Raw genomic sequence first — 24,013 nt, forward strand, 5'->3', positions numbered from 1 at the left:
AAGAATTTACTGAGCCATGAAACAAAGTAAATACCAGCACAGAACTGTTTTTTAAGTAAAGAGAATACATATCACTTAGAGTATTTTGCCTTTATCCTAAGAACTGCACAAAGATCTAAAGAAAAATCGCTTTAAAAATCTGATTATAACTTCTACATATTTTGAGCCTTTGGGCTTTCAAGTATTTCCTCTTCAAAATTTTATTAAACCAAACCACACACACACATACACACACATACCATTTTGTTACTTAATACTTGGGAGTTCAGGGGAACCTGGGTGGGTCAGTCAGTTAAGCATCTGACTCTTGATTTTGGCTCAGATCATGATCTCAGGGTTGTGTCACTGAGCTCCATGTTGAGATCAAACCCTGTGTCAGGCTCCAGCTGGGCATGGAGCCTGCTTAAGGTTCTCTCTCTCTCCCTCTGCCCCTCCCTGCTCGTACTATTTCTCTCTCTTAAAAAACAAAACAAAACAAAACCTCAAAAAAAAGTCTGTAAACTTTGAACTGAGTGATAAATGACTACATCTTTTAGTACTGTATATATGGGATGCCTCTTTTCTCTGTTAACCCCCAGAAGCACTAAAGAAACTCCTCCCTTCATGCTGTGGGGAGGGATTCTCTTTTCTGTGATGTTATCACTGCCAATGTTTATCATAAAAATCCCTGCATCCTTGGGGCACCTGGGTGGCTCAGTCGTTAAGCGTCTGCCTTCGGCTCAGGTCATGATCCCAGGGTCCTGGGATTGAGCCCCGCATCGGGCTCCCTGCTGTGCGGGAAGTCTGCTTCTCCCTCTCCCACTCCCCCTGCTTGTGTTCCTTCTCGCGCTGTCTCTCTCTGTCAAATAAATAAATAAAATCTTAAAAAAAAAAAAAAAAATCCCTGCATCCAGACCAGGACATCATAGAAGAGGGACAGAGCACCTGCCCTCCTAAGTCCAGACAGAAATGAGCATTTGCTGAGAAACATTCCTATGTTGCTCGTATCTATAACAGTATCACAGTATTAAGGAATCTTTGGAATTTATCCTAGAAATCAAAACACTACTACTTAAATAATAAAATATATCCCATCCCCTATTCTATACCACTGACTTACCAATGAAATATGGAATAATCAGCTCCAAAACTGGAGAACTACATATAAAGATACTGTCCTTAACTTAGAAATTAAGAAAAAAAAAAAAGCAAAGTTAAAAATGTAAGAGATTATTCGTTTCTTTGGTACTGTTTATGTATCTACATAGTAAAGCAGCTTAGAGAGGCAGAGCAGGCATCAACGATTATTCATGGTTGTACTGCTTATAATTTAATCACATGCCCTAACTTTCATTATCTCCATTTTAAAAATTCATCTAAAATAGGGGTGGCCTGGGTGACTCAGTTGGTTAAGTGTCTGACTTTTGATTTCAGCTCAGGTCATGTCGTCAGTGTCATGAGATCAAGCCCCACATGGGGCTCCACTCTCAGCAGGGAGTCTGCTTGAGGTTTTCTCTCTCTCCCTCCACCCCTCCCCTCACTCATGCTCTCTCGCGCATGCTCTCTCAAAAAAAATTTATCTGAAATATCTAATAAACAGTTTACCTTACCTTTTGCATACACATGTCAGCTATTATGGACAGAGGTATTGTAAGGCTTAGTGCAAGTGTGCCTATCAATGATGAGGTAAGAAAGCAGCCCCTAAAAAGGAAAAAAGAAAATATACATTTCCATATTAAAAAAGTAAAGCAACCAAAGAAAATATAGGCATGAAAGATCAGGAGTAAAGACAAAAGCTTAGGACAGACTGAGACACAATAAAGCAACTAGGATGATTCTTAAAGTTTACCTTCAAATATTAAAAATCCAAATATATAAGAGTAAAACTGTCCAAGTACTTTGTGTATATATATATATATATATATACACACACACACACTTATGCTATTTTCAAGATATGCTTATAGATATTAATCAACTTCAGATGTACAGTTTCTATTTCATTAACATTTTTTATAAAACTGTCAAAAGAGTTCTTAAAGTTTTGTGATGATACTTAACTAACAAAGAAAATAGCTTTATTAAACTGCAGGACAATACTTCACAACATAGACTTTGAAGAAAGTGATAAGCCACCTTACGAGTCTGTCACCAAAGCAAAAATATCTCACCCTCATGAAAACTAAAAGAGTCTTCAGATCTATGTTGCTCCTCTGGTTTGGCTTAGCATTGAAAAGAACTGAAAATGTTTTAAGGATACTCCTTGTTGCTTTCCTTTTTTCTAGCAATTGTCCTAACCAAAACCTAAGTTCTTCATTTTATTTTCACCTTGAACTATCAATGTTGGTATCAAATTTTGAAATATCATTCTGCACATAATTTTATGTAGTTGAAGGAAAAAAATGAAAGGAAGCATTATACCAAATAAATAAGCCATTTATACAGACTAATAATTTGAGTGTATAAAAAGAAAAAAGGGGTGCCTGGCTGGCTCAGTCAGTAGAGCATGACACTCTTGTTCTCAGGGTCATGAGTTTGAGCCCCACACTGCATGCAGAGGAAGGAAGGAAGGAAGGAAAGAAAGAAGGAAGGAAGGAAGGAAGGGAGGGAGGGAGGGAGGGAGGGACGAAGGGAGGGAGTGAGGGAAGGAGGAAGGAAAGAAGGAAAGAAGGAAAGAAATTATAAGCCAAGATAAAACCAAAGTGTATATAATTAGGACTACAGACCCATGGAAATTCTAGACTAGTAAATTCTAGCTCGGTGTATGACAGAATTAATACTGTCCTGCAATAAAAGAGCCTATCTCTCGATAAAGTGTCACTCAACATATTCAACAGAGGCTGTACCATTAGTTCTTATCAGTGCGGTAAAGAGAACTCAAGCACTAGTGGTTCCTACTACATGAGCTGCTCTGTGAAAAGACAGTTCAGGAGGTCAATTTTTTTTTTTTAATGTGGCGTATGTTCTTAGAGATTTATAACACAAAGTACAATCATGAAGAGTCTGAAACAAAGTATTAAGAAAACTGTTTGACTTACACCAGCTTTTCCCAATTTAGTTGATGGTTGAATCCTTTTGTCATCTATTATTTCAGGGACACATTTTAGGAAATGCTGAGACAGAGAACTAGGTGCTATCATTCAACATCTATACAAATGGTACAGTATATGGGTTTAATAGTGCACCTCAATTTTTTTTAAATAAACAATGAGTGACAACTACACATCTTTAATTTACAAAAAAAGCTCACAACCACACTTTGAAATCTGTAGCTTACTACTCAGCACTTGGATTATGTATGTTTCCTGTACTTTTTATAGTTAAACATACGATAGCCCTGACTCCCCCCCCCAAAAAAAAGGGAATCGTCCTACATGCAGATTATGGCTTCTGATTTAAATGTGTATTTTCTTATGATTTAAAAATATGTAAAATATAGAGAGATATGCTTCTTACACTTGTTTTTTTGCCAAGAACACCCAGAATTTAAGGGATATGTTTGTTTCATTACTGACTGATTTACTGCTACTGAGCTGTCACCATTAGTACTCTTAATCACTTGAGTGTCAAAGTATATCTGAAAAATAAACCTTCTTGAGGTCCTGAAAAATCTATCCCAGGTAAGGATAAACATAGCTTTTATCATAATATAGGACTACGAGTGTCCAATTTAACTATTCTACAATACATACTCATATACACAGTTGGGAATATAAGTTGTGTTCCCTCCATGGGGAATGATACTGCAATTCTCTATCAAAATGTAAAGTCCTTATGACGGACTCTGTAGGCATTTAACCTACAGAACACTTACATATACATGCAAAGATATATAGGAGGATATTCAATGTTATTTTATTTACAAAGCAAAGGACTGGAAACTTAAAATGTCTATCAATAAGGAATGGGTAAAACACATTATGTTCTACCCAGTATGTCACATAATGGATTGGAACATAATATACCAGAACACTACACAGGCTTTAAAAAATGAATTGAACCTAAGTGCTGATATGTAAAGATTTACAAAACAATCAGTGAAAAAAAGCAAGTACAAAACAATATCCATAGTATGTTCCCATTTGTGTGTTAAAAATAAGAAAAATTGGGGATGGATTAGGAGACTGATACACACTTATGCACGTATAGAAAATTTTGTAGAAGGTTTAGAAGTTAATAATGGTTGCCTCTGGGAAAAAGGAACGGAGATTTAAAGTGAAAGAGAGATAAGACTTCCTTTTCATTGTATACCCTTTTGTATACTTTTGTATATATTTTTCTTTTCATTCTAAAAAAATTAAATTAAAAAAATTCCAAAACATGTTATTATTTATTTAAATGTAAAGTTTTCCAAGGGAGCAAACTAAAAAAGCTCATATAGAGAGATTACATGTCACAACTCCTACTTGATCATCCCCTAAAGCCTACATTAAATTTTGCTAAACATAATAAAACTCTCTACTGTATATGTTTAATTAAAACTGTAGCTCTCAATAAGGAATGAGCATTTTAATATTTGTAGTGACACAGTCCCGGTTTACTATGAGTCTTAATGTCATAAGCATCATACTAAACCCTTCTCTAGTCTAACATCCAAAGAAAAATTTAATAATTGCTTTCAAATATATTAATTTGCCTTGAAATTGTCTAATTTAAACTAAAGTTCCTAGAAAACATGAACCTGTATTAAAATACAGTGAGTACATAATTGTCGTAAAAAATGGTTGAGTATCAACAATCCCTCATGATTCAACAGAGTTCCATCAAAAAACTACCAGTAAGTAGTTCTATCTGTTCAGAACCAAGAGTAGAGAGAGGCAAGAGAAATGAGAGAAAATGAATACCAGAATTGATAGTAAAGAAGCAATAGGATGAGAGAGAGTATATGATATATATTAATAAGAAAATAAAATATGTAACTCTTTGCTTAAAAAAACCGAGCACCTAAGATATAATGAAAGATGGAAGAATGAATGAGTAAATGGATTCTGATATCAAAGAGTTTTAGATCAGCAAAGGAATTTAAGTACATAAATTAACTACAAAATAAAGTATATCTTTAAGTACTACATGAAAGGGAGTAAGTGTGGAAGAATATCAAGAAAACAGAGAAATTTCCTTAATTGAGGAGGGGGAAAAGTACAGGTAGAGCATTAAGGAAGTCTTCATGGAAAAGGCTACTCAGTCTTTTGCAAGGGAAAACTAGTCAGTAGTCTTAATTGGCATATCATAAAATCCATTTAGGAGTTTAAGTACAATTTGCGGGGTTTTTTTCGGTTCCTGTTAGATAGAAAGATAGTGACTAAGTATCAAGCTCTGTATTTGAAAGATTTCTTAAATTCCATACATGATATTGTCTTCAAACTATTTTAGGGTCATTATCATATATCAACATATTTGATATAACATTTCAAAGCACGTTAACATCTCAAATTAATCAGGGTTTAGGGTTACATATCTGGCTCACTAATATGAAAAGTCCTAAGAATAAATAAAACAAAAAAAACTCTATGAACAACCAAACATTCCAAAGTCTCTTAAGTTCCCTAGATTCTCACTCAGAACTCATGTTATTCCTATTCAGAATATAAACCTCCATTAGATAATGACACCTTTCATTTATATAACATTCTACTTTTATTTTATTTTATTTTTTTTTAAAGAATTTATTTATTTATTTGACAGAGAGAGACACAGCGAGAGAGGGAACACAAGCAGGGGGAGTGGGAGAGGGAGAAGCAGGCTTCCCGCGGAGCAGGGAGCCCGATGCGGGGCTCGATCCCAGGACCCCGGGATCATGACCTGAGCCGAAGGCAGACGCTTAACGACTGAGCCACCCAGGCGCCCCCTATATAACATTCTACTTTTAAAACACTTCTATAATTTAAGATCATTTATATACATCCATTCATTCAAATATTTATTCAACAAATACTTATTGAGCTCCTTCTATGTGTAAGGTATTAGTCTATACAATCAGTGCACAGAAGTTAAAACACAAAGTTCCTGCTCTAGTGGAGTTACTTTATTAAAATAGTGTGAAGTGGGGGGGGGGAAGGGGCACAGAAGGAGTCATCAGAGGACAGAAGAAATATAAACACTTTAACTATCCAAAAGTCCATGAACTGGTATCTAATAAATCATAGGGTAATAAACAGTACATACCACAACCACAGGAACTCTGAGAGAACTGTTCCAATAAGGCCATTAATGATAATGCACATCAATACTACTTTATTGGGAAACTCAAAGTCCTCAAATCCAGTATAATGAAGTAAAAAGAAACCTGGCCATAGGAGCAGCAGATTAAACAGACCTACAAAACCTAAATATGTATAAAAGAGACAACAGTTAGTAATTGAGATTTAAATTTTTCAAACTTGTAACTCTATAATTAGAAAACATTAGATCTTGCACAAAGGGTTCCAACAGGTTTCCTTAACTGGAACTTCTGTTTCTTTCAGTCAGACGTATAGATAGCTCAACAGAAAAAACTGTACTAGCAACTGGTGGTCACTGAGTCTTCAGGGTTCCACTATTCACACTGCATGGAGCAACTACTATGGAATAAACCACTTAATTCAAAAAGAAAGGTTGTTAACCTTAGCTACTAACAAGTTAGTGTCTTTAAACTTTAAGAAATAACTGGTATATCTGTGCATATGGATATGCAGCCTAAATTAATTATGAGGAAGTAGAGAGTCTGCTCTCTGATTCAACTCATATTTATGTTTAAAGCACCTGTGGTATTGCTGGGAATAATGGAGGAAGTTTCCAAACCAGATACATTCTTGGTTCTTGCCTTCCAGGCGCTCATAAGCTAACTGGTGAGATAACATACATACACAAATAGCTCCTCAACATAGGAGCTAAGTGCAGACTGACTATCTGTAAAGGAAGGCTGTAACATTTAGTGGTCAAAAGTGTGTGCTCTGCAGTCTGACTGCCCTGAGTTCCAATCCCAGCTCCACCATTCACTAGTACTGTAAATCTTATACAAGATGCGAAACCTCTTTTAAGCTTCAGTTTTCCAATCCATAACTGTAAAATCATATTTAAATAGATTACTCGGAAAATAGATGAAACACTTATAAAATATAGCACAGTACCTGGCATAAAACATTAGTAAAGGTAAGCTGCTATTATTATTAAAGAAATATAAGGTTACATATTACTAAGTGAATACAAAGACTACAAAGGAAAAATTTACAATTTTATAGTAATTTTTATTGCACTTCCTATACAGTTGAACATCACAGATCCATTAGGTAACTATAGAGCTTTCTTAAGAGAAAGTTAAATTACAGTAAATACATATTTTATATTTGTCGCTAAATAATAAACTAGAATTTAGGATGCCTAGTTAAATCGTAATAGGATTAGAGCATCCACTCCCTATCTGCTGCTGAAGACTTATAGCCACCCACCGTCTCTGAAGAACTGTCTTGGAGAGCAAACAAGCTTGCCTTTCCCATGAAGTTCCCACCTTCTATAGCCCACAACTAACCCATGAAGGATGCACAAGGCCACTCTCATGGCTGAAATCCTAATGGCTCAAGGCCAGAAGGTCTCTGAGGGGTACCTAGACATTACCTGCTCCTTCACCAGCCCCCTCCACCTCCTGCTCCTGACATGCCATAAACTGGGCCAAACCTCAATTATACATGAGCCCACATGGTTCTTTCCCCTTCTCTATCCTGCTTTTCTTACTCCCTTGTCAGTATTCCCTGCAGATTGCCCCTCAATAAATCACCCATAAGAAATCCCTGTCTCATATCCTGCTTCTGGGATACCCAATTTAAGACCTAGTGATAAAAATAAAAACAAATAAAATGACACATACAAAAGGGACTCATGACCTGAAAAGCTTACACAACAATAAAAAGTTGTAATTAAAACACCAAAATTTGGCATTACCAAAAACCAAATCTAGTTTGGGGTCCCTGGACTATATCAAGTCTATGGAATCCCACATAAATTAACAACCTTTGGACCTAAAGACAAAGGTCCCAATTGCTTCCACCTATTCTCCAGATCCTTCAGAATCTGGCCTGCATATCCTCCTGTTCTTCCTTAAAGTAAGCCTCCAGTCAATCACATAGATCTACACACTGTTCCCTGTTATGCTCTGCTCTATCCCCATGCCTAAAGAACCCTCCACAACCCAATTCTAACTTCTTTTCTAGTCCTGCCTATTGTAAAGCGCACATCAAATCAATACTGTCTTACATCATATATGAAGAAGACCAATCAAGTTACACGTCTGTGTGTACTGTAGTAACAGTAAATTGAACAATTTTTCCTGAAAACTGCCAATCTTAAAAAAAAAACACTCAAAAAATATTAGCATTTCATTCCATTCCAAGTGGAATTTCCTATGACTCTAAAATAAGACATCACTAAAATTACCTTCATATTTAAGGTATATTAATTGAACTCCATACTTAAACTTGAGTGATCACTTGGTCTGGTAGCTTTCCAAATGTTTTGTTTCTGTTAATCTTTAAGTGAAGATATTCAAACTTTTTTTTTAGCAGAAAAATCTTTTCTACAAATTATAATGCAAAAGCCCCACAAAACAGAGCTGTTCCAGCTGAAGCAGGCAAGGACTCCAAGAACCAGAACCACGCATGCAACTCCACCTCTTCCCACCCCTCCCAGGATCCTCTGCAAATCAGTTTGAAAGCTACTCATCCAGTCCAATTTGCTCATTTTGCAGATGAGTATGAAATCAATGAAATTAGAAGAGCCATATTCCTGGTCTCCCGATTCCCTATTAGCTGCACTTTGAACTTTCATCACCATGCTTTTTTATCTATTGATACTCAGGTATCTTTTGGAAGACATCTACAGATATCCAACAGAGAGCACAAGTTGTTTACTGAGCTGATATCAGGCAAGGAAGAGCTTATAAATCGTATTAGGTATTTTATTTACCAAAATTAAGAACTGATGCCAGAAACTACGATTGGGTAATCTGAAAATCTATATAAGAGTCTATATCTTAAATGCAAATGGAAAGCCTTTAAATGGCCCATGAGTTTTAATGAACAGTATACAGACTAGAATAGTATTATACATATCATTTGGGAGCAGTTTCTCCAATCCTATGCTTCTAACAATTCAAAAATAGCAAAACATGTAATACAACAGGTATACTCTCAATGCTTATAATAGCATAATTCTATCATATCAATGAAGAAAATATCTGATTCACAGGCTAAAGACATGAATGCAAAAAAGGCACTAGGAGGAATTTCTTTCTTTACCTCACACTGAGGAAACCAGCATTCCTTCAGAGGTACACAATCATGCAGGGCAAGGTATGAGAAAAACACTGAGACTGGACTTCATAATCTCTAAAATCTGACAGTTTTAAAGAATCATAAGGAGAAGGAGAGAAAGGTTTCCTTATTCCCTCCAAAAACAAAACCCTAAGTTAATCATTCAAAGAAAGTGGCCTCACAGGTAAATATATTCTTACCAAAGAACATTGGAATATCCAACTTATCTTCTCTGTCTACTTTTCTCTTAATCATAACAATATAGACAGCATAGAGCATGGCTCCAACAAGAGACCAAATGGAACCTGTAAAAATCAACATGAGTTAACTCATTTGTTCATTAACTCATTCAACACACACTTATTTAAAATCTATGTGTCAGATGTGACTTCAAGAAGTACACAAATATGAAAAGATAAAAGTAGATCCCACCCCTTCCCATGTCCTCCAGGAGTATAGGAAGAAACGAGTGAACAAACCCATGCAAAAACATCCAATGATCTAGCCAAACATGCATGTTATAATATTAAAACTCATATAAGTAACACTTCGGCTTTTAATTTTGAAATGCTACTTCATATTTTCCCCTACATAAACAATTTGGCACCTGACACTGTCCGGCATAACAGTGTTTCTTTCCATCTCTAAGCCATTGCTTATACACTCCTCCCCACTGTGACCTATCATCTTTATTATATATTCCACTACCATCTCCAAGGCCCAGTTAAAGTTCCCCCTTCTGCCACAAAGCATCCTCTTCCTCCTCCACTGAACTTCCATCCTCCTTGTCTTCTATTTTAGACCATTTAATACTTACATGGTTAATTATAGTATTATTTATTCTCTAGTGGTTTCATTTTGTAAATCTCATATAATGATTAAAATCAAGAACTCCTTGAAAACTGCAAACACATTATTTTTTAATGTTCTAAAATATCTAATATAATACAGGGTTTGTAGTATAGGCGTAATAAATACTGGTTCTCTTAATGTATTAACTCATTCTCAAAAACATTTCAGTAAGCCTTTAAAAACAGCTGAATTAATGTGCTGTCTGCCAAGTGACCACATTCAATATTTATTATCCAAAAGTCCAATGTTTTATTAAATCTATTTTAAAAAATTATTCTAAAACATTTTCAAAAAGCAAAAAGAAAGCCTACCAATAAATTCTCACACATACACAATAAATACATGTTTTGTTTTACATATAACAAAGCTGCTCTGGGTGAGAAAGAGGTGATAATAGTTCAAGGCACGGCTCACTGGGCAGTGACAAGGGATGGTTTAGAAAGCACCTTTCCATTCAATGAACTTCAAATATCTAAACGAAGTATCCAGAGGGAAGCCATTAAGCTGGGTTCCCTGATTATCTTTGTTATTGTTTAATCTAAACAATGGATCAAAACTGAATGTTCACCATAACAGTAAATGTTTCAGGTAAGAAACATGAGTGAATCACAAAATTAGTGGGTGCAAGTATAACAGAAACAGGGTATTTGTATAGTCTCAAAGTATCTCCCCACAAGATGCTTATTACTTACAAAGAAAAAAATTAGTAACTTTACACTGGAGCAACCTGGCAGACACCACCTTAAAATTAACTAGTCACTAGTAACAGGACAATACCATGTGCCTTCTGATATGATGTGTTGATCAGGACACTTCTAATATTACTTCCATGGCATTCTTACCAAAAATACACAACATAAATTTTACCATAAGGAAGTATCAAACAAACCAAAAGTGAGGAACATGCCACAAAACAACCGCATCCTTCAAAAGTGTTAAGGTTATAAAAGACCAACAACAACAAAAAAGACTGAGGGACAGCTCCAGATTAAAGGAAACTAAGGAGATGAAAACTAAAGGCAACAAGTGATGCTGCACCAGAAAAAGAACACTAGTGGGAAAAATTGTGAGATGTGAAAAGGATATACATATAGACTAGATAATTTAATCATAATCAATGTTGGGGTGCCTGGGTAGCTTAGTCGGTTAAATGGTGACTTGATGTCGGCTCAGGTCAGGATCTTAGGGTTGTGAAACTGAGCCCACAATCAGGCTCAGCACTGGGCATGAAGCCTGTCTAAGATTCTCTCCCTCCTTCTCCCTCTGTCCCTCCCCGGGCCCTATCTCTCTCCTTCTCTAAAAAAAATATATGTATGTATCTATATTATAATCAGTGTTAATTCCTGACTTATAACTACACTGCAGTTATGTACATAGCAGAGAATCTGAGTGAAGGCTATATGAGAATTCTGTGAACTATTTTTGAAATTTTTTACATTATTTCCAGAGGAAAAGTTAAAAAAAGACCCCATTAGTGCCCGCCCTCTGTGTGTGTGTGCACACACATGCACACTCGCACACAAGGACACAAATAATGACATGCACAAAACTTTCTTGTATACTCTTAACAGAAAGAATGCAGAGACACATACTTACCTATTGTATCTCTTCCAGCAGATTTTTCAGACCCTGACAAGTTCACCAGCACAACACCTCCAATGCTATGGGAATAATAGGATTACTAATGAGCAAAACAATAAACTCCTTAAAAAGGGCTAATTAATAAAGATAAAAATTATTTACAAGTGATCTAGACTACTCTCAAGACTGGGGAAAACTACAATTCCCAAAGAATTTAGTGATTTAATTAATATCTAACAGTATTAATGGGACAGTATAAGTGCTATACTTGTATTCATTTAATTCTCACAAAATGTACAAATTACCTTATGATAAAGGTATTATTGCTACTACCATTGCCATTTTATACCTGAGAAAACTAATACACAAACATACAAAGTAACTTGACCAAAATCACATAGCTGGGACTGAAACTTTGCCAGTCTGCGTCTAGGTAAGTATTTTTACCTCCTATGCTACCTACTGCTTTTCAGTTAAGGAAGTAACCAACTTGTCAGCCCTCTTCCAAACTTTTTTTTTGAAGATACATATGGTATATCCATACACACCTAGCAAGAGCACTAACTCTTGCCTACCGATAAAACCTAAATTAGCAATAAAACTCTCCTTAAATGTTTAAATGATTAAATTAATTAATTAATGGATGAAAAAAGACTGAATTAAAGATGTAGAGAAATCAGAGTATCATTCACTCAACTGTTACTTATTGAAAAAAAAAATTTTAAGTTATTATTTATTGAGCTAAGCACTGTGTTACAGCTGGAAACAAAACAGATGTGGTTCCTGTTCTCAGGGAGCTTACACTATCTATTTCTATGCATCTTGTAATTGTACATATTTTTAAAGCAGATAAAACAGTGTTAATTTTTTTAAAAGCCAGTCTAATTCTTTCACCTACTGATCCAAAAAACTAAGTGACACAGGAGAAGAATATGAAAAAAAATTTTTTTACCTTATGGAATTATATCATCATAAGTCAAATCTAGTCCTTACATTAAGTATTCATGCCTCTCAATTAAATATTATAATTTTCTGTTAAACAATCATTGTTTAAATTCAGCTATTATTTATTGAGCACCCGCAACATACCAGAAACTAGAGGTTTCAATTCCATTTAGATCATAATAATCACAATAACTAAATATATTGAGCACCTATTATACACCAGACACTGTTCCAAGCACTTTTAAAGTTTTAACACATTTAATCCTCATTAAGAATCCTTTGAGACAAATCTTACTAGTATTCCCAACTTACAGGTGAGGAAACTGTGACACAGAGAGGCAAGATATTTGCCCCAAATTGCAAAACTAGTAATGATGGAGGCAAGACTGAATTCCAGGTAGTTTAGATGGAGAGTAAGTACCCTCTTTGTCTCTTGAAGTGAGACTTTTTAGCTTTTAAGAAGATTTCCTTCAAGATTGTTGCTATATCAAATTCTTTTTATACCTCAGAAACTGAATCTCATAGTATAAGGCTATTTCAAAACAAAGTATAAAACAATGTTCAAGATAGTATTAAGAACATGTAATAAATACACAAAAAAATTCTAAGTAATAATTTTTCTAGACCATAGGTCAAGCAAACTTCCTTAAAGGAACAAATAGTAAGTATTTTAGGCTTGCAGACCATATAGTCTCTGTTGCAACTGAACTGTCATTATGGTGCTTAAGTAGCCATAGATAATATACTAACAAGTGAGAGTGGCTATATTCCAATAAAACTTTAAAAAATTAGGAAGCTAGCTCATCTTAGTCCACTGACCCCTGTTCTCGATCTACTTTAATGAACTCTGTCAAAATATTTACAAGTTCAACATTTTATAACTATTTCCTTCTTTTTCAAAACTTTATTAATATAGTACAAGGTTAAAAATTTGCATGAATTTTGAACAAAGTTGAATAAAACCTCATTTACTTCCCCAATACAAATATATTTCCCCAATATAAAAATATGTTTGGCTAAAACAATTAGTCAATCATGCAATATAATAAACTTCTAGTGATCATAAAATCTAAATATAAATAGTAAATTAGTTGGTCAACCGGTCTACATCTGGAAACTACCATGTTATATCTATAAAGGAAAAACACATCATAATAAGAGTACCTCAGTCCCCATGATAATCATTTTTAAAATACATTCCCTCCAAACTTTAAAACAAGGCTGGAAAGTAGATACTATCATCATTTTCTCACCTAAAAACCCCTCTCAGAGAGTTTAAGGGAACTGACAGAAACAAAGAACAAAGCTCTGATTCAAACCCAGTTCTGACAGCTAAGAAACATTATTCTCTCCATTAAATCATTCTACTACCTTCTCTGATTTCTGATTTTTTCTCAGTAAAAACAACAGCTTTATCAAACCGACACAACTTTTTTGGGTATTGTTGGTAAGCAAAGCCCTAGGCTAAACTGTTGGTGGCACAAATAAGTATAAAACAAGGCCCTGGCGTTTAAAGGTTTATAATCCACAGAAAAGACATGACAAACATACACAAAGTTACATAAAAATAAAAGACTTAAATTCAGTTATTGACAATACTGATGTTATACACTAATGCAAAGTTGCCAAATGATTTATACAGAAAATAACTGAAAGATCACTTGAGGCTGAGCCAATCAGAGAAGACTGCATGTCTGACGTCCAGAAGTAGAAGTAAAACCCAAAACCAAAACAAAAAAGGGAACTTGTTTTAGGAAAAGGAAATAGGAACTTGGAGGTAATGAGGATTAAGTTGCCACATTAAGTTAAATGTAAGCATCAGTACAATACATAGTATTATACTGTCTGTCCTCCCATGAATGGGAGCCAAAGCTGCCTTGGGATCCTTCCAGTTACTCTCCCCAGGAACATTTAGAAAACTAGTTAAGGATGTGACACAGGCTGAGTAGCATGCTGCCCACATAAAACCTTTTTTATCCTCATCTTTCTCTGCCTATACAGTATACTATAATATAAACTATCCTATATCACTACCAGAAAAATTTTAAACATATTTTTAAACAGAATTAACTAGCTATTATGCTATATTCTTACCTTAAAATCACAGCTAATAGTTTAGAAAGAGTAAATCTATCTCCACTGTTACTTGGAAACATTGCAGCAAGAATTAAGGTAAAAAGTCCTATAAGGAAAAAAGATACATCAGTTTAAATACTGTCAAAAACAGCCTTTAAACTAAAACCATGCTTATTTTAACAATACAGATTAAGTATAGCCCCGTTTACTTTAAACTAATAAGACAGTGAAATTGAGCACTCAGAATAACATTATGACCTCATCATAATCAAGCATGTGTGCTCAAGTTGTTTTTATAGCTTCAAAAATATTTTTCCTCTCCCAGATTTGGAAGGTGATTCAATATTAAAATAAATTATCTTTCATAGGGTAAATTATGGTTCTGAAATAAGCAATTACATTTAGCCAAAGGGTCTAGAAAAAGATCTTCAGAAAGAATGTGAAAGGAATGACTATAATACAAAGAACCAGCCTATAAAACCTTAATATGTTGTTATATAAAAATATACCATAAAATAATCAAAGGAATATAAATAGCACAACGCCACAGCATAAAACTACAAATATGATATAGTTACAATACACTAACGTATATTAGAATGAATGTAATAATTTGTAATAAGATAAAAATGTATGCATATATGTGTATATATATACGTGTGTGTGTATATATATATACACACATATATAAAACAAAAATAGATTTCAATTTATAATGTAGATTTCGAAGACAAATTTCTTACCAGAAGTTGAGGACAAAATATTAACTATAGCAACTTGTGTGTCTGAAAGTGCTTCTTGATATGACAAATTTGCCAGAAACCACTAAAGAAAAAGAAAACAAAGTGAAACCTAATGAATGACCTGCTTATATCTGTCATAATTTATAGGTCCCTCCTTTCCCCCCCTAAATATTTTATTATAAGAGCTTTTAAAAGTTGCTTTCTATTGAAAAATCACAGACCTAAAAAGAGGGCATTTATAATTAGATCTAAGATCTTTGCTATTCAATTTCCCTTAAGAAATTAACAACAGTTGGTTAAAATTAGCATTCAGTTTTTTAAAAAATGAGAGTAAGACTGCATACCAAATCAACTTTAAAATTTGCTTTATCCAAACATTTCTAGCATTCTATTAAAGTTTATCTAAACCAAATTTAAATTTGGGGAAATTCTCAAATATTAAAATATGTACAGATGAACATAGCATGATGAGAAATCTATTGAACAAGATCACACCTGTGGGGATGGATCAAAATAACAAGCTATAAAAGGACATAATTGTTTCGGAAATTTAAAAATGTCCAATGAAAAATGTGAATTTGCTGGCTAATTATGATTGTTTCTCTGATTCTCAGTTTGGAGACATAATACAGAGTTCTCATAACTGGATATAATTAAAGGAAGTTTTCCAATTATAAGGATTTTTTTTCTTTTCTTTTGCTCATCTAGGCTAGGATATTCTTATATTCTCAATACTGTGCCTAATACGATTTAATGAAAAAGAAATAACACCTCTTTTTGATGAAGCCTGGTGTGTGTGTATGAGAGGGGTTCCAAAATCCATATATTTTCACTGCTATCAGATATTCTAATACATATTACCACAACTCATCCATTTTTCTGTTGATGGATCCTTTTGGACTATTTTAAACAATGCTACTATGAACATTTTACTGCATGTCCCCTGGTGTATATGTGCATGAGTGTCACTAACATATACACTAAGAAGCAGACTGCTGGCTCAATCAAAGTAAATTAACTGCTTATCTGTTTTTGGCATCACTGTTACTTAAACATATTCATATTCCACTGAAGAATAGGGACAGGGACTTAAGACAGGGACATCTCTTGATCTCTCTCAGAACTTGTAGTTAAGTGAGTACTATAATTAGCCATTTACACTTCAACGAAGCAACAAAGACATATGATCTTAGAGCACTGCTAGAAGATAGCAGATAACTGAGTTTATTAGACTCCATTTAGTCTACACTGTACCCAAGATGAAAGCCAGAGTAAAACTAGGGCAAAGTGATTTTGACGCCATCTGTAGTCCTCCGACTTCCTAGATAATTTCACTGGACTTTCTAAACAAGAAAATGAGGTAGCAATTGCTAAGATGAGCAATATCAAACATATATGAAGTACTAGAAAAAAGAAGAATATTCTGCTCTTTTTTTTTTTTTTTTTAAATTTTTTTTTGTTTGTTTTATTTATTTATTCATGAGAGTCAGAGAGAGATAGAGAGAGGCAGCGGCAGAGGGAGAAGCAGGCTCCCTGCCTAGCAGGGAGCCCCATGCGGGACTCAATCCCAGGACCCTGGGATCGTGACCTGAGCCGAAGGCAGACGCTTAACCATCTGAGCCACCCAGGTGTCCCGAATATTCTGCTCTTAATTATCTTTTGGAGATCTATCTACAAGACCAGACAATACTTATAGGGTGATAATTAGCTTTCTTGACCCATTTTCCTTACCACTTTAACACATAAATACTGTGCTCATTTTCCAAACAATCTCCACTGGTCTCTGCTAATGCACAATAAAGAAATAAAGACAGATCGTTCAGGTAGCAGCCATTCAAAAATCCTAAGAAATCATCATTAGCTAGAAACTCTTTCTAGAAAGACCTTCCTATTCTACACCTCTCCCCATTCTCTGGTTCCCAAACCCAAGGCACTCTCATTACAAAAGAAGACCTATCTAAATTACCTTCCAATAAAAATTAACCTTACAATGTTTCCCTTCATTATTCCACAGTTGAGGACAACCACTTACTAATAAATGATCTATCACAAATAATTAATATATTTCATTATTTCATGAGTGGTAAGTTATTTTAAAATTATCATAAAAAATATTCTAGGTAAACACTATATGACCTAAATTATATTCTACAGAGAAAAATTAAAATACCATAAGCGCTAATGAGACAAAAGATATTCAAGGAGGACTGGCAAATACAGGAATTATTAACTCCTTCTGCCCTGCACTGTACAATACACTAGCCACTAGCCACTAGCCACATGTAGCTACTGAAGAACTGAAATGTGACTAGTCTGAATTGAAATGTTTAGCAACTAAAATTGAAATAAAAACTGAAATTGAAATGAAATGGAAACTAAAATAGAAAATAAAATGCTTAGAATATTTGGTACTAAAAAAATATAAACTATCTCATCAATAATTTTTATATTGATAACATATCAAAATATTTTACATATAGTGGGTTAAATAAAAACACAGTATTAAAATTAATTTCACTTGTTTCTCCTGATTTCTTTTAAAAATTTAAAAAATGTAATTAAAAGTTTTTTTCTAATTGTAGAAAATTAAAAAATACATATGACACCTGTATTTGAGGCTCATATTATATTTCTATTGAACAGTACTGTTCTAAACCTTATCAAAGCTTATCACTCTTAAGTTAGGTTTCCAAAAAGCTATATACCTGGACTATACTACTCTTTCTACAGAAATGCCTTTACTAAAGATTAACATAGTTTTCTACTCTTGTAACTTACTAAAGGTTTTTTTTTTTTTTTTAAGACTACTGAAGGTGGAAGCACCCAAGTGCAGACCAACGATGAATAGATAAACAAAATGTGGTATATCCGTACAGTGATATGGTATTCACCCTTTAAAAGCGAAGAAAGTTCTGACACATGCTACAAGGATGAACCTTGAAGACTTTATGCTGAGATAAGCCAGTCATAAAAGGAAAAACAGTGGGGTGACTGGGTGGCTCAGTCAGTTAAGCGTCTGCCTTCGGCTCAGGTCATGATCCCAGGGTCCTGGGATCCAGCCCCGCTTCGAGGCCCCTGCTCAGGAGAGAGCCTGCTTCTCCCTCTGCCTGCTCTGCCTGCCACCGCCCCCCCCCCACTTGTGCATGCTCTCTCTGACAAATAAATAATATCTTTAAAAAAAAAAGGAAAAACAGTATATGATTCCATTCACAAGAGGTACTTAAGAGTAGTCAAATTCATAGAGACAGAAAGTAGAATGGTGGTTGTCAGAGGCTGGGGGAGGGGAGAAAGGGGAGTTATTTAATGGATATAGAATTTCAGTTTTGCAGGATGAAAAATGTTCTGTTGATACGTGGTTGCACAACAGTCTGAATGTACCTAATGCCACTTAACTATACACTTAAAAATGGTTAAAATGGAAAAAAAAAGGTTAAAATGGCAAATTTTATGGCATGTATATTTTACCACAATTTTTAAAAGGCTTTTTGTATGCACGTATGTATCTGTAAATCAGCACGCTATATGGAATAGTACCTATGTAATGTATTTATGTAACACATTCTCTCAGAGTTGTGAGTTGGGAAAAAAGTTTGTTTTATCTAATGAAGGGAAATATTTCCTTTTAATAGGCAATAAGCTGTGTAATTCAGGAAGTTTTCCTTTTTGCCTTTCCTTTTACCAATTTGCCTAAAGATGAATTGTGTGCTCATTAGAAGTAGCTTTCTTCCTTTAAATCGGACTTCCTGATATAATCATCCCATTCCACAGCCGGCTTCTTTCCACCACACACACACACACACACACACACACACTACCTGTTTAATCTCTTATCTTTCCCCTTTGTTTTTAACTTTTACTATATAGATGCTTTTATTATTCTTCACCTCAAGTGTCATTTGAAAATTAAGTAACATATGATAAATCTTAGTCTTGCCTTACATTCATTTAAAACGAACAGAAAAAATAATTAACAGCATAATCTGAATGTATAAGCCTTTAAATTAATTTTAGTACATATGTAATTATCATAATTCACAATGATTTTTTGATTTGTACTGCTGAATATATTAATCAAGGTATCACTCAACTAGACGTTATTCAGGAAGAGGATGGAGAAAAATGGGCTCTGCAATGAGGCAAAACCGTGAAATAAAAAAATCTTATAATCAGGCTAATGATACTGACATTAGCACTGCACTACCTGGTGTTTAAAGAAGCTCAGTATAAATTTAAATCTTAAAGGCCCATACTAAACAACCTTGGATTAGGCTGCTCCCAATGACATATATAGGAAAGAGCCCCGAAATTCATTATCAAATTCTAAACTTCAGTTTTCACTAATTCAGACAAGTCTAATTCTAGCTTATTCCAAAATAATATTTGCTGTATAATATAACAGAAAAGCTATTAACAATAATACAAGAAATTCTGTAGAAATGTTTACTATGAGTACTTGCTAAAATATTTGACCACATTTACACAAATTTACTATACAACTACAAAACCACTTATCTGACAAAATCAATGCATACAGTAAACTCTTATCTGGATATTTACTAGCCTTTGTATATATAATAGTGTAAAATAACTATTAATTATCCTCACCATGAAGCAATGCCAAATTCTGAATATATATATAAAAGTAGTTGTTGTGTTATAGTATTGATTGAATTCTTTGAGGTATGGTAAGCATTTATTGACTTTGATACTCAAAGTCCCCAATGATGCCAGATAGCTGAGTTTTAAAGTCAATTAAGCAACCTAACAGTGTTACGTTTCAATAGCATACTGCTGGCATGTATATTGTCTTAAAATTCAAATTCTAAACATTTAATAAAGAGAAGACCTACCACGAAGCAAAAAAAAAAGCTAATTTTTGCTACTTGAGTTGCAGTAAGTTTCCCCACAGTTTTGAATAAGGATTCTTGTTCTTTCACAGTAGGATATGACATGCGAGACAACTTAGCTTCCAATGCATGGCTTGATGGAAGCTGCCGAATCTCCATGATATTACTGAACCTTACACGAGACTTTTTGGGAGCTTAAAAGGAAAAGTATAATACAAAATCATTAACATGTCCCCTCACATCCAATGAAAGTCACAAGTTTTAATTTACTGATAAATGATAAATGTTAATCCACATATTACCAGACTTGGACAGCAAAGAAAATCAGAGTTATATTATTACCTGGGGCAGTTCTGCTCAAAGAGTTAACAGGAAAAACATTTTCACTATAAAAATGTTTTAAAGGTTTTAAAATGTTCAAACAAGGGTTCCGCAACTGTGTACATACACAACTGTCTAGGTCAGGATTATAGTATGGTTATTATTTTAGCATTTATGGTAAAACTTTTTTTATTTATGAGAATTATGTTCCTGGTCAAGCATGCAGAACATTCCTCTAGAGGTCCATTCTTTACAAGAGAATATTATGGATAAATACTGTGCTTACGCTGAAGCTGATATTCTTTACTCAATTCACAGAACCAACAAAACTCCTATAATTTGCTATTAGGAGTCTCAAATGGCATGGTTGAAGAGGATCTTGTTCATTTAAATATACATATACTATGTATATATGTATATGTATATATATGTATGATAGAGCTATACATATATACATACATATACGTGTATATATATATACGATGAAACCATAGAGATTTTTGATATTTGGAAAACTATTTCTGGTTTAAATAAAAACTTCCAGTCAAACATCTGGAAGATTAGAGGCCAAGCCAATACTGCATGGAAAAAAAGAAATGCCAGGTGATTCCAGTCAACCCACAAAATCACTAAGTTTGGGGATGGCTTAAATGAAGCTAAAATTTCCTCCCATTTCTAAGTTATAAAATTCTAAGTCTTGCTTACTTTCTTCAGTATCAATGTTTGTGTTCTCAGGTTTTTCACTTGGAATATCATGAAATTTCACAGGAACATAAAGAGGTTCACTCTAGAATACAACAAAAACACAAACAAATATAAAAAGCAAGTATAATAGCTGATACACCAGTTAAAATTTAAGTTGATGGCACGTAGACATAAATACCACTCAAAACACAGCTGTTCACCACCATATTTCCCAAATTTTCCCAAAATATATTGGAACAGCACTGGTACATTATATTTAACATTTAAATGTCATAAAAACAGACCTCTTTCTCAAGCTAACAGATTATCTCCAATTCCTTTTCATTTATTCTTTTAACAAATACATGCTGAGCTTCTACTATGTCAGAAACTGTTCTAGATCCTGGGGATATGAGACTGAAAAAAGACAAAAGTCTCTGTCCTCAAGGATCACGTAGTTTAAAGGGGAAGGCAGATAATGAAGAGATAATCAAGGTCTAATATGTATATGTATTTGCCAAATTGTTTTCTCTTATTACTTAAGATTCAATTAAAGATTAAGATTCCTGAAAACCATTACAGGATTAATAGACAAGAAAAAAACGGCTACCACTTATCAGTTCTTATAATGTACCAGCTACCAAGTCCAGAACAGTCAAACATGTCTTTCTCATTAGTCCTTATAACAACCTCATAAAATGGTATTTAAAAAAACAGAGATATAAAATAATCAAGTGGTAGACAATAGAATTGCCAGGTTTATCTAACCATGCTCTAAAGTCTGTATTTTTAAGTGGTTCTGAATTCCTCTACTGTTTTTATACATGTTCTTTAACTGATCTATATTTAAGGCACAATTCTCCAACTAAGCTGTTTCTTAAATTAACAGAAAATGTTTTCTATTCAATTCTCTTTTAGCTCTTGGTATAGAACTCTGCCAATGAAAACTATTCAGTAAATGAAGAGGCAATAGGATCTGAAAATAGACACAGTCTCTTTGTTACACTGAACTTTTCATTATAGCATTTGGCCTAGAACAATTTGACATACCCATCTTACTGATAATAGCAAAACTTAGTATTAGAGTAGGTAGACTAGTCTGTCACCTCAACTCTGCCTTCTACCCTGATAAGAGACAAGTGGTATTAATTTTGCTGATTCTTAAGATCCCAGAGAAATGGAAGGACATTTTCTCTAAGCTTCATAAACTCTTTACAGCACTTGGTAACCTACCCTGCATGCAACTATAGTTCTAAAAGCCAGACCAGTAAAAAACTGTACTGGCAATAAGGCCACGAAACTAATGCTTTATAAACTGATGCTAAACTTTAGAGTAACTTTAAAATTTTTCTCAGATAGAATGCCACATTTGGAACAATACATCTTAAAGAGATGCCTTAGTGATGGTCTAAAAAAAAAAAAAAAGATTTCTACACACTTTCTTTCACACTAGACTCAAACTAGATTATAAATGCTTAAAATAAGTGAATATGTTAATTACTTTACTTGCTCACTACTTATTATCTGTCTCTTTTGCCCTCCCCAAACACACACTCTCACACACTAGAACATAAGCTATATATTTCTAGAGCCTAAAACAAGTGCTTAACACTTAGGGATGCCTGGGTGGTGCAGTTGGTTGAGCATCCAACTCTTGCTTTAGGCTCAGGTCATGATCTCAAGGGTCATGAGATGGAGCCCTGCATTGGGCTCTGCGCTCAGTGGGGAGTCTGCTGGAGATTCTCTCTCCCTCTCCCTCTGTTGCTTCTCCTAATGCCCTCTCTCTCTAAAATAAACAAATCTTTAAAAAAAAAAAAGTGCTATTAAAAATTTGTTGAAAATATCTGTGGAACAAATGAACAATCTGCTTATATATTCTCAGTGTTAAACAAATATATTTGCTTCTAAGTGATTAATAACAATGAACACAAAGTGATGAAGTTGGTAAGAAACAAAGGACAAAAGACTGTCCCTTAGGATTTTCACTCCTTAACCAATGTCCTCTTCCCCTCTCTCCTAGAAGTCTGAACTACTTACTTCTAGGTCCCAAGAAATAAAGTACCATATTACAATTCTTATGGCGGGCACCCAATATTAGGATATATCTACATCCTAATATAGTGGCGTTATAAAGCTATTTCAGCCCTTCCTGTCATGGCTCAACTCCACCCATTCCATTCTTGATGAGAAAAAAAGCACTTACCAAAGAACTATTCATAGTTGTGTCTGTTGTGCAAGCAGCAAAGTAACCTTCAGCATCTGCAAACTACAGATAATAGAACATAAAATTTAATTAAATGCATGTTATAAAGTAAGGCTGCTGTCAGCCACACTCAAAGGAATAGAATCTAAAATCCAGAGTATTATAAGGGTATAATTATTATTAATCATAATAGCACTAAGGCCAAGTATTCAATTATGCAAGGTAGGTATTATCATCTTCATTTTACTGATGAAGAAACAGGCTGAGAGATTTCATCTAAATAACAGATACAGGATTAAAACCAAAGTCAATCTAAATACAAAATTTATGACCTTTTCACAATACTATTTATTGTAACATTTCAGATTAGAAGGAAAAGGATGGGTGGGTTTGTGAAAAAGAGAAATAACATCTTAGTATTATCATAATAATAGTATTAACATCAAGAACCCCCTAAATGGATCAATGGACTGGACTGCACTTGGAGAACCCTACGCT

General features: G+C 34.3%; 1 protein-coding gene across 2 annotated transcripts in view; it reads right to left on the bottom strand.

Moving 5' to 3' along the window:
• The window catches only part of SLC35F5 (solute carrier family 35 member F5), a 46,395-nt gene that overhangs the window by 14,763 nt on the left and 7,619 nt on the right, over nt 1-24,013 (bottom strand). For both annotated transcript variants that reach the window (XM_032411834.1, XM_032411825.1), the window contains exons 5-13: nt 23,516-23,578; nt 21,334-21,415; nt 20,311-20,501; nt 15,461-15,542; nt 14,736-14,823; nt 11,712-11,776; nt 9,464-9,568; nt 6,145-6,304; nt 1,590-1,680 (exon numbers count right to left, since the gene is read on the bottom strand). In XM_032411834.1, coding sequence (XP_032267725.1) covers nt 1,590-1,680; nt 6,145-6,304; nt 9,464-9,568; nt 11,712-11,776; nt 14,736-14,823; nt 15,461-15,542; nt 20,311-20,501; nt 21,334-21,415; nt 23,516-23,578 — 927 coding nt within the window. The remainder of the gene's footprint in view (nt 1-1,589; nt 1,681-6,144; nt 6,305-9,463; nt 9,569-11,711; nt 11,777-14,735; nt 14,824-15,460; nt 15,543-20,310; nt 20,502-21,333; nt 21,416-23,515; nt 23,579-24,013) is intronic.

Source organism: Phoca vitulina, unplaced genomic scaffold, assembly GCF_004348235.1.
Source record: "Phoca vitulina isolate PV1807 unplaced genomic scaffold, GSC_HSeal_1.0 scaffold1, whole genome shotgun sequence".
Classification (NCBI taxonomy): domain Eukaryota; kingdom Metazoa; phylum Chordata; class Mammalia; order Carnivora; family Phocidae; genus Phoca; species Phoca vitulina.